Source organism: Apis dorsata, unplaced genomic scaffold (genome assembly GCF_000469605.1).
Source record: "Apis dorsata unplaced genomic scaffold, Apis dorsata 1.3 scaffold_19, whole genome shotgun sequence".
NCBI classification, from domain to species: domain Eukaryota; kingdom Metazoa; phylum Arthropoda; class Insecta; order Hymenoptera; family Apidae; genus Apis; species Apis dorsata.
The window spans coordinates 648,799-660,379 of NW_006263321.1; the positions used below are offsets into that span (position 1 = coordinate 648,799).

General features: G+C 25.1%; 3 protein-coding genes across 6 annotated transcripts in view; all 3 read left to right on the forward strand.

Moving 5' to 3' along the window:
• Nucleotides 1–674: 674 nt before the first annotated feature.
• On the forward strand, nt 675–4,824 carry LOC102680029 (histone deacetylase complex subunit SAP130-A). 4 transcript variants are annotated; one of them, XM_006607853.2, is made up of 10 exons: nt 675–869; nt 1,277–1,586; nt 1,712–1,956; nt 2,127–2,478; nt 2,553–2,747; nt 2,839–3,265; nt 3,340–3,477; nt 3,636–4,076; nt 4,147–4,340; nt 4,433–4,824. In XM_006607853.2, the coding sequence occupies exons 2-10, from the start codon at nt 1,287–1,289 to the stop codon at nt 4,679–4,681; spliced, it is 2,541 nt and encodes an 846-aa protein (XP_006607916.1). In that variant the 5' UTR covers nt 675–869; nt 1,277–1,286; the 3' UTR covers nt 4,682–4,824. The 4 variants fall into 4 exon arrangements, with proteins under 4 accessions (XP_006607916.1, XP_031365598.1, XP_031365608.1 ...); XM_031509738.1 differs by having other exon boundaries at nt 702–869; nt 1,266–1,586; XM_031509748.1 differs by having other exon boundaries at nt 707–869; nt 1,232–1,586.
• Nucleotides 4,825–5,025: 201 nt separating this feature from the next.
• Nucleotides 5,026–7,107, forward strand: LOC102680232 (dynein assembly factor 3, axonemal). Its single transcript, XM_006607855.2, has 6 exons — nt 5,026–5,519; nt 5,637–5,826; nt 5,934–6,104; nt 6,200–6,382; nt 6,461–6,692; nt 6,789–7,107. The coding sequence occupies exons 1-6, from the start codon at nt 5,273–5,275 to the stop codon at nt 7,083–7,085; spliced, it is 1,320 nt and encodes a 439-aa protein (XP_006607918.1). The 5' UTR covers nt 5,026–5,272; the 3' UTR covers nt 7,086–7,107.
• A 331-nt stretch (nt 7,108–7,438) lies between these two features.
• Nucleotides 7,439–11,581, forward strand: part of LOC102680363 (histone-lysine N-methyltransferase NSD2) — an 8,850-nt gene continuing 4,707 nt past the window's right edge. Inside the window, 8 exon segments of the mRNA XM_006607856.2 lie at nt 7,439–8,053; nt 8,348–8,624; nt 9,021–9,421; nt 9,529–10,261; nt 10,333–10,499; nt 10,625–10,943; nt 11,148–11,370; nt 11,473–11,581. The exon segment at nt 11,473–11,581 is cut by the window's right edge and continues 13 nt beyond it. Of these exon segments, the coding sequence (XP_006607919.1) occupies nt 7,838–8,053; nt 8,348–8,624; nt 9,021–9,421; nt 9,529–10,261; nt 10,333–10,499; nt 10,625–10,943; nt 11,148–11,370; nt 11,473–11,581 (2,445 nt within the window). The 5' untranslated portion in view covers nt 7,439–7,837.

Consider the following 11,581-nt stretch of genomic DNA (forward strand, 5'->3'; position numbering starts at 1 on the left):
AAATTATATGAATGATATTCTTTTTTGTAGAATATTTATTTCATTATCTTATATCTTATATACATTCTGATTTCTAGTTACTTTTTTAATATTTATTTTGAATTTTTATATATATATATGTATAATAAAATAATATATAATAGAATAAATTTATATTAAAAACTAAAAAGTTTTCTATACACAATGTAATAATTTTTAATAATAGTTTATTAAAAAAGTATTTACTCAAGTTAATTATTGTATTAGTTACAAAAATATGGTTAGAAATTATTTATGCTTATAAATCAAAGTTTTTTAAAAATATATAATACCAACATAAACAGAGAATATTGAATACACATTTAAATTAAAAAAAAGCTTAATAAATAATCAACATAATTCATTTTATTATTATTGCAATTTAACCAAATTTATAATAAAAATCACTAGTTTTAATCTAGTAAATGAATTTCTTTCAAAAATATTATTTCTTATTTTTAAAATAAATATGTATTACAATATATTATATTAAATTATATTATATTAATCTATGTATAAAATTTTCAAAAATTTTTAATTCTATTATTTATTTAAATTTCATAATAATGTATTTATTTCCATTTACATCTATTTAACTAAATGAAATGTTCCTATGAAATAGAGAATATAGTAAATACATAGAACATTTATTTATCTAATAACAATTTACCTGCACTGTATTATACTTACATTAGGCGCTATAAACTTCTGTAGTGATAAGAAAACTGCTGTTTAGAGTGTAAAATGTTTTTTTTCAAGAAACATCAATGAAACAAAAATATTTTGAAAATGTCATATATGCATGTTTAAATAAGTCGGTAATGGTTTTACCGCGTTATGTTTTTATAAAGGTATACATATTTTTGTCATAGTATTCCTAAAAAATACTGATTATTGTCAATTTCAAAGACAAAAAAGTACGTTGATCTTTTATAATGTAAAATATTATTTTATTTACTAATTTTATAATAATTATTACATTGCTATTCTTTTTATTATTATTAGATTATTTGTTTTGAACTAATTACAAAATTAAATAATCTTTAAATTCATATAAAAAATTAGGAATTCTTTTATAATATTGACCAGTTTTCATATAATAATCCTTTTAACTTCTACAAAGTTCAAAAGATAAAATATAATAATATAATATAAAAATGTAAAATCTAAAGATTAATTAATTTTTATGTAACATAGATTTTTTTTTATTTAGATATATATTACTATAATATATCTTATTGAAAAAGATAATTTTTAGAAATATAGACATGAATACAACATTAAATTCAGTCGAGAGCAGCGGTGATAAACATCTACCAGAAACAACTGTTCAAAGCATAGCTCAGAATTTAACTACTATGCAAAGTATACAAAATGCACAAAGTGTTGTTCAAAGTAATATACAGAATATTCAATCAACACAGACTATAGTAGGATCAGTTGGAACATCAACTAATCTTGTTGGAAAATCAATGTCAATGGATACAAATTCAAAATTACCTGTAATGAAACCTGTAGTTCCATCTGGTACCACTTCAACTTCAGAAACAAACAAAATAACTACAACGGTAAAAATAATTTTTTTATATTTAATATTTAAATATATAATTTTATTATAGTGAAATTAATATAAAAAATTTTAACAGTTCTCTATGATAAAAAATCTTAATAAATATTGATTACATTTTGATAGATCTGTTCAGTGGGCTCTACAGTAAGGATAATCTCACCAGGTATGTTAAGTACAGTAGAACGTCAAAACCAACCACAGGCTCAGCAATTATTACAACAAACACAGCAAGTGTCAAATATGCCGGCAACTTATCATGTGCCTCGTGGTCCAGCTGCAGTTGCTAATATTTCTGCTCCAAGATCAACAGTGGCTACTCCAATTGTTAGAGCAAATACAGGACAAACTATACCTACTACAAGACCAGGGTATATATATATATATAAAAGTTATATATATAATATATATCTTATAAAAATTTGAATTTTTTATCTTTTATTTATATAATTAAACATTAAATATTTTTGTAAATATAGCAGGTAAATAAAGTTTTTTTTAAACATTTAATAAATAGAAACTCATACTTTGCATATTTTAGAATAAATACAGCTATTTCAAATCCACAATGGCAACCTAAAACAACATCAGTTGTATATGCACAACCACAAAGGCATTCAACACCTCCAGTTAATCGAATTTCAAGGCCACCATCAACAGTATATACCAGTCAACAGCCTCGTTTAATTACACCTACAGGTCAAGGAAGATCTGTACAAGCCACAATGGTTACTGGAGTTCCTGGTACTCCATCTAGATTAATAGCACCAGTTCTTCAAGCAAATAATAGTATTGCAAGATTACCGGTTACACAAAGTAGACCATCTGCTCCTCAAATATCAAATATATCGCAAACTACACAACCTGGTAGATCTTCGACTCAAACTATTCAAGTAATTATTATATTTCATAATTAATTAGATTATATTAAAAAATAATATTGATAAAATAAATAAAATTTAATCAGTCAAACAGGCCTTTGAGTACTACAGGTATTGTAAATCGTATAGCTGTATCAGCACCTGTAGTTGGAACTGTAAATAGAGTAACTGCTTCAGCTTCAGTGACTGTTCAGCCAACAGTTGGAAGACAATTATCAATAAACACTGTTGCTTCTCCATCTACTGGAACTGTTAGTCGAATTGTAATTCCTTCTCAACAAGTAGGTACACAAATATATTATCACATTTATTATGATGTAAGAAATATTTTATTAGTGCTTTGAATATTGATTAGAATTGACTATATAATAGATACAACAGCAGCAGCAGCAGCAGCAACAACAACAGCAGCCACAATCACAAACAATACCACGTGTTGTTCAAACAGTAACTTCTTTATCAAATCTTAATGCAGTATCACGTATAGTTGCTACAACAGCAAGTACATCAAATACAACAAGAATATCACAGCCTTCATCAACTACTGTTGCTAGAATTACTGGAATGTCTTTGCATCCTTTACCTTTAGCACCTACAAGAGTTACATCAGCACCTGCTAAAACAGTACAGGCACAAAATATTGGACAAACTATACAAATTAAACCCACTCAACAATCTGGATTTCGTGTTTCTACCAGTAATACAAATAACAATTCAAATACAACGCCTTCTCAATCGGCACAAGGACAATATTTACATCCACCTCATACTGCAACTTATTATTCCTTTGAACCCACAGGTAAACCCACAATTTTTATTAATTATTAATATGAATAGTTTTTAAAAAAAATTTTACTTTATGATATTGTGCAGGAACATATACTCAATACCGTCAAACTCCAGTGAGATTACTTGTTGAACCTGGATATGATGAACCTCACACTAAAACAAATGCATCTCCTCGACCAAGTATACTTAGAAAAAGAGATCATGACAATTCACCTATTAAAAGTATGAAATGAGAAAATTAAATGATATAAATTATTATATATATATCTTATTATATATTATAATCTTTATTATAATCTTCTATTTTTATTCTTTTTTATTTCTTTATTATTTTATATATTTACTGAAAAAAAATTGATAAAATAATTTTAAATTTTTAGATGCGGCAAAAAATTTAGTTCCTGTACTTGCATCTTTACCTCCTGTTACAACATCTAGTCCACCATGTTCACCAAGAGGAGATCAAGATGGTGGAGGTTGTCAAAGTTCAGGATCTACTACAGTTTCTGCAACATCATCACCTGGACTTGATGAAGAACCAGAACAATCTAGAATTACAATAAATCCAACAGTGGAAATGTCTCCTAGAAAAAAACCTCGAAAACAACAACTTACCGCAGTAGAATTAACCGAATCAAGATGTACAGAAGAAGAAATGCAATTTATTACAGAAGAAAGAATGAAAAAAGAGCATAAAGAAGAATCAAAAGAAAAATTATCAGAAAAAAGACAAACTTCAAATACACAATGCGATATTATTAAATCTCCTATACAGCAACCAACAGTCGCAATACGAACACGGCCTACACCTAGTTTATTAGGTTTGTGAAAAAAATGAATAATTAAAATCATTATAAATATATATTAACAGAAAATCATTTTCAATATTAGGGCCTTCTTGGAAGAATAGATGGGGTAGTAGACTTCATCATTATAGAAGACCAAGTGAAGTTAGACCTCGTGAAGAAAGACGACCTACAGTTGCAGAAATAGCTCAACAGAAACATGTATTACAGAAATTAAATGGTTGGAAAGTATATCATCTTACAGCACAAATGGAAGATATTGCAGATCTTGAAAAACAAGTAAATATAGATTAATGTAAAACATATATTTCTATAATAATATATATTATAAAGTATAATGTAAAATTAATATAAAATAAAATTTCATATAGGTTCATGAAAAATTAAAAACAACATTAACTATACTTGAATCACAGCAAAATGTCAGGAATAGACAAGATGATGGTCTTGAACGTGTAAATGAATTGATTAAAGGAAATATGCAACGTAGTAGCTTAATTAGTGAAGGAATGACAGAAGCACGGACGCAACTTATTGCAATATTTCAACATAAAGGACCTATTACAGATATTTTACAACGATGCGGCAATAAACGTGCTCAAAAAAAACGAGATAAATGAGTTATTGTGCGTATTGAATTAACATGAATATGTTTATAAAACATCCTTGCGTGAGCAAGGTTTGAGAGGGCGTTATTTTTATCTGTGTCACAGAATCTATATTATAGGAACAAAATAAATGGTTTTATAAGTCTATGACATAATTATCACTCTCATGTTTATAATTTTATTATATAAATTTATAATTTTTAATTTTAATATAAAACATTCTTTTTTTTTTGTTTATACGTACATATGGATATATGCGCACGTATGTATATATATATATGTATGTATATATATTTTATAACCATGCATGTATGTTTATTTTTAACAAATTTTGATATAACAAGTAAATAATTAAATATACAGCTATAAAGAATCAAAAAAGATAAATCAATAATTATTTTATAAAATATGAGATATAATATTGTGAAACTGTTTTGTCATATATTAGAAAGTGATATATATAAATCAATGTTACCATGGAAATAATATATCTTAAAATCTATATTTAGTATCTATATTTAATGTTATTATTCATTGTTTCTATTATTGGAATATTTTAAAGTCTATAATTTGAATTTAATGTAATATAAAAATAATACAATTATGTGGTGGGGATTCAGTCCTGCATTAGATATACAGTTCGAAATTAATAAACATGAAACTAATTATCAAGATAAATGTCTTGAAGTATTAATTGTAGGGGCTAATGATGCAAGACATATTTTAAAAACATTAGCATCATCTTATTTATATAATGATCGCATTATAATATATAATGTAATTGAATCAACATTAGAACAAGTGGCTAGATCTATTCTTTTATTAAATACTTGTTTAGAAACAAATCTAGGTATGTATATTTATTTTTAAATTATATGTTGTAGTTGCTTTTATAATAAATAAATTATTTTTGTTTGTTTTTATATAAACAAACAATGTAAAAAAAAAAAAAAATGAAATATAAAAGGATTACAAGAGGCAACTCGGTATTATTTAGAAATATTTGGAAATACACTAATAAGACCTGCAACAGCCAAATATTTAATAAAGTCTTCTAATCAATTATCAAATATACCAATAAATACAATAAATTGTCCTTGGTTAAATTTGGAACAATTTAAGCATAAAGATAGAGATCATTTAGAAGCAATTTTTAAGTAAGTTTATATAAAAAATTAAAAATTTAAATTATTTTTATATTTTGCAAGTTTCTATTGTATAAATCTATGTTTCTAATTGTATATATATATATATATATTATAAGATTTTGGGAACGTGCAACATGCGAAAATGTTCCTATTGTTGAGTATTGGGATCAGAGAATTAGAAGATCTTTGAAAACAAGATATGATTATCGAGAAGGTGTTTTTGATTGGGATTATCATATGATTTTAAAATCTAGAGGTATTTCTAACTTAACATTACAGGAATATAGGTATATATGTATATATTTATTAATTCTAAAATATTTATGAAATTTTATCATATTAATATATTTTTATTATTTAACTATCTCATTCCAATCATCAGATTCTGGAGAAATAATGGAATTGCATTTACTTGGTTAGAAGGTGAACCTGTTAGAAGTAATCCAACATTATTAAGCAATATAATACAATATGGACCTGGATTTATACATTACACTTACTTAGGAGACATTACAAATGGTCCTTTCTTCACTTGGATCTTGGAAGAAAAGAAAGATACTCATATGTAAGATATTAATTTTGAATTTTATAATTTTTATATAATTTTAATAAAGCATTGAAAATATTAACAATATAATAATAGGAATAGAGCAACTGATATAGCTGAACGAGAAATTATGAGATCTATATATGAAATCAGAAATCAAGAATCAATATGTGAAGAATTTATTGCATCACATAGAGACCCATCTATATTAAATGGTACATTAGTAATTGAAACTCCTAATAAAGAAATGGAACAAGAATCATGGGAAATAGGAAGAAATAAATATAAAAAGAATAATATATCTTGGATAAATATTGAAAATCATAAAGTATTATAAAATTTTATTTACAGATTATAAAATATTACATAAAATTTTGAATTTAATAAGTACATATATTAATTACAATCTACATTATATTTTCAGATAATTTTTCACCCCGTTACATTTTTACAAACTTCTAAGCACAAAACAGAATATATTAATAGATTTGATTTCATCTGGATAGCTCATAATATGGTGAAACAATTGCCCAATCTTGTACCATTACTTAAAAAAAAAGGAATTATGTTAGTGGAATTGCAAAAGTACTTAGTAGAATTACGAAATGAACATTTACAAAATTTTGTGAACGAATTAAAAAGTGTGGCGCAACAAAATGGATTACATGAAATTAATGATATAAGTGCTAAAGAACATTATGTTGCTAAATTTTGTAAATAAACAATAATTTAAGTTACATTAATTTTGTTTTTAAATTGTCCGAATAAATATTTTTAATATAATTAATCAGATTTTATTATGAATACATATTTCATAGTATTTATAATATATAATATTATATATATATGTATATATATATTTTTATGTATATCTTACATTGTACAATTAAATATAATAAATTAATGATTTCCCATTTAAAATATATATATAATTTAAAGAAAAATTAATATTTAATAAAGTAGTATTAATACAATAATCATCATTAATATGAATTTCATCATGTTTCCATGCATAACGAAATTGAAATAACTGATAAAACAAAAATTACTAAACGTTAAATATAGTGAAAAATTAAACTAAACATGGTTATGAGAATCACCCAAAATCGCGGGAAACGCGTCCTGTTTCTGCTTAGAGACCCGTGAGGTTGAGTTACAATTTTTTAATACTAAAAAGAGAAATAATTTACAAGACATCGAATTAATTTTTTTAAAAGTTTACATGCAATACGTACTAATTCCTATGGACTCATAAAAAATAGGTGTTGTTTCTGTAAGAAATAAAGTAGCCCTTGAAAATCGGCCATCGCAGCTATTTTCAGCGATAATGAAAATTGTTTTCTATTCGTGAATCCTTTATACACAAGTTCTAAAGTTTATATTGTGCTAATCAGTGAAGAAATATATGAGGTTTCATATCATTAAATTATTGTCTTCCTCAATAGACGAAGATGCTAAATTAGTTAGAAAACAATGAATACTATCAACAAAGTAAATAGCAAGGTGGGCATAATTGTTGAATCAAGATTTGGCGAATTCGATAGAAATTTGGAAACAACGAGCAACAATTTTGAGAATGATCAAATGGACATCAGTGTTAATTGTAACAAAACTTCACCTGGTAGAAGTCGTTATGGCAGAATAATAAAACCTAAGTCTCCTAAGAATGAGGTTGCCAGTTCTCCAAAGGCATGTTATGCCTCTTAAGATCAATTCTTTCTGATTAAAGATCAATATCATTTTTAACAAACTATGGTACTACATGTAGCATTCTTTAATGTTTTACTGTATATTTTTTTTTGTGTGTATGTGTATCTATTTGTGACATAGTATGATACCAATACATATACACATATGCATATATTTATAATGATATAATTATATATTAATTGTTTTTCTTTCTTAATTGTTATTATATTTCTTTTAATTAAATATATTGATAAAAATATTCATTAATATAATGTTAATATATGTGATTTACAGAATTCTAAAATGCCAAAGAATCGAAAATATCAAAATTCATTTGATAGTAGTAATGATAGTACTGATGAAAATAATACAACTAATGATATGGACGATACAAGTGATTCTTCTAATAGTTTAAGTATCATGGAAGAAACTACTCCAAAATTAGTTGGTTCACCTATACAATGTAATTGGATTTTAGGTCAATTAGCATGGGCCAGAGTTGGTAATTTCCCTTTTTGGCCTTGTGTTATAACACTTGATCCAGTTTTAATGGTATATCATAGGTTAAAAGGTAAATTTTTATTTTTATATTATTTATCAAAGTTATTAAAAAGATTATATATAAGTTTTGTTTAATAATATTTTGTATAATTTTTTATTCTTTTTATTAATAAAAATCTTTATTATTAATAAAAATTATTAATAATATATTATTATAATTAAATTAATTAAATAAATTAAATTAATAAATTAATTATAATTAAATTAATTAAATTTTAAGTTATATATTAACATTATTATTTTTTAAAAAATATCTATGTATTATTCATGAATATGCAATATATGTTATATTATAAATTATTTGTAAAAAGTTTTTCTTTTCTTTACTGCTTATATTTTAAATATAACAATCTTATGCTAATTGATACAAATTATGTAAATTATATATATGTGTATGTTTGACCAGCTACTGCCAGATCACAAATATTAATGATACATGTCCAATACTTTGGTGATAAAGGACGTCATAGTTGGGTTTCGTCAAATTCTATGATACCATTTACAAATCTTGCAGACTTTAAAAAATTATCAGAATCAATCACTGCAGAAGTTAAAAAAAGAGATGCAAAATATGCAGCAGCATTTATTGTAAAACCTGGTATAAAATCAAAATGGGAAAGTGCGATTGAAGAAGCTATGGAAGTTCAGCCTATGAGTAATGATGATAGAGCAAATATTTTTAAGCCAAAGGAAAAAAATATAAAAAATAAATCATCAAAAATATCTGAAGAAAAGGATAAAGTTAATAAAAGAAAACACTCAAGTGATTCAAATGGTCCTGATCTTAAACGTACTAAACAAGATAATGTAGGTATATGATTAAAATATTTATATACTATTAATAAAAAACTAATAATAATAAATTATTAGCATATAATAGACATTATAAATATTTATATTGAATAATCTTATAGGTATGTGAGTTACATAAATCATTACAAGACAAAACAGATGGTACAAAATCAAATATACTCAAATACATTGAGAATGGTAAAAATCATTCAAAACTCAATTCAGATACTCCTCCATTATCTCCCTTGAGTCAAAGAGATTCAAATGATGAAGTTTCTCTCATGCAAAAAGTTGAATTTCGAACTGAAGAAGATATAGATGGTGTTTTTGAAGTTTATTATGAACGAAATAGAGATATGTTAGAAGATGAATATCCAGATGCATCAGAACATGATATCAGAAAATATTTAAGAAAGACTTGGGATAATATGAATTCTTCTTTTCGCAAAAAGTATCGATCGTATGTAACTTCAGACACTTCTAATGTCCATGCAAAAGAAAATTCGTTAGATCAGGAAGATGATTTATTGATAGAAATAGATGGAAATACTAAAGATAATAAAAAATCTAAAATCAAAGTTGAAAAAGAAGAGATAAATATTTCAGAAACGAAAAAAAATAGACCTTATAATCTCTTTAAAGGAATGAAACAAGAAAAAGTTTGTCAAATATGTGAAAAAACTGGAAAATTAACTAGGTGTAAAGGTCCTTGTTATTCGTATTTTCATCTTTCTTGTGTCAAACCAGGAGAATCTAGTCCAGAACATTCCATTGATGAGAATATTATGGACGATAAGATTCTCGATGATATAAAGGAGATTAAACAAAATAATATTGATGATGATGAGAATAATGGTACAGAAAATTATTTATTATATCTTTTATATATAATATTTAATTAAAATAAATGTTATTTCTAATTTTAGGCAAATCAGAAGAACAAGAAGACGAGTTCTTTAAATGTATTGATTGTTTATCTGGAGTAGCACCTGCCTGTTTTATATGTAATGAAAGAGAAGGAGATAGAATAAGATGTTCTGTATTAGCTTGTGGAAAACATTATCATTCATCTTGCTTAAAATCATGGCCACAAGTAATGTTCAATAATAATATTATAATAATAATAATAATAATAATAATAATAATAATAATAATATATGTATATAATCATGTAATATTAAATTTAAAGTATACTATTTACAAATACTTTTTTCTTAGTCTCATTGGCAGGGAGGCCGTTTGACTTGTCCGTATCACGTATGTCATACATGCAGTTCAGACAATCCTCAAGATAGTCATTCAAGAGCTCCAAATGAGAAATTGGCACGATGTGTTCGTTGTCCTTCATCTTATCATACATCTACATCTTGTTTACCTGCTGGTTCAGTGATTTTAACTGGTAGTCAAATAGTTTGTCCAAAGCATTATCAACCACCACAACCTCCAGTAAATGCAGCATGGTGTTTTTTATGTACAAGAGGTGGAAGTCTAATTTGTTGTGATACATGTCCAACATCATTTCATTTAGAATGTTTAGGTAACTATTTTTTAAAGCAAGTATAATAAGTTTAATAGCATTAATAATAAATGATTATGTTGCTATAATCATGCTATTTATTATATAAATATTAATAATAAAATAAGATAATTAGTAAAATTAATTGAAATAATGATAATAGTAATTAAAATAATATGTATATATAATATATAATAAATTATATAATTTTTTAATAATAATTAGGTATCAATGCTCCTGATGGTGCATTTATTTGTGAAGATTGTGAAACAGGTAGATTGCCTTTATATGGAGAAGTTGTTTGGGTTAAACTTGGTAATTATCGTTGGTGGCCATCTCGTATTTGTTATCCTCATGAAATTCCTGAAAATATAGAAGCTATAGCACATAGTCCTGGTAAATTTTGCGTAATGTTCTTAGGATCGAATAATTATCATTGGATTCATAGGTATATATATAAATATATAAATATTTATTATTATTCATTATTATTTTGTTTAAATTAAATATTAAAAAAGATGTTAATCAATAATTATTTTTCTACTTATAGAGGACGTGCTTTTTTGTATCAAGATGGTGATGCAAATATAAAACCACCAATCGGTAAAAAAAATCGAGATGATACTTATCGCAAGGCATTAGAAGAAGCCAATGAGATT

Excerpts from the sequence above, each read along its gene's own strand:
- LOC102680029 (XM_031509738.1), top strand. The coding sequence starts at position 786 with ATGAAACAAAAATATTTTGAAAATGTCATATATGCATGTTTAAATAAG. Across the intron at positions 2,479-2,552 it reads CTTCGACTCAAACTATTCAA|TCAAACAGGCCTTTGAGTAC; the intron begins GTAATTATTATA and ends AAATTTAATCAG. Across the intron at positions 3,478-3,635 it reads TGACAATTCACCTATTAAAA|ATGCGGCAAAAAATTTAGTT; the intron begins GTATGAAATGAG and ends TTAAATTTTTAG.
- LOC102680232 (XM_006607855.2), top strand. The coding sequence starts at position 5,273 with ATGTGGTGGGGATTCAGTCCTGCATTAGATATACAGTTCGAAATTAAT. Across the intron at positions 5,520-5,636 it reads TTGTTTAGAAACAAATCTAG|GATTACAAGAGGCAACTCGG; the intron begins GTATGTATATTT and ends GAAATATAAAAG. Across the intron at positions 6,383-6,460 it reads GAAAAGAAAGATACTCATAT|GAATAGAGCAACTGATATAG; the intron begins GTAAGATATTAA and ends ATATAATAATAG.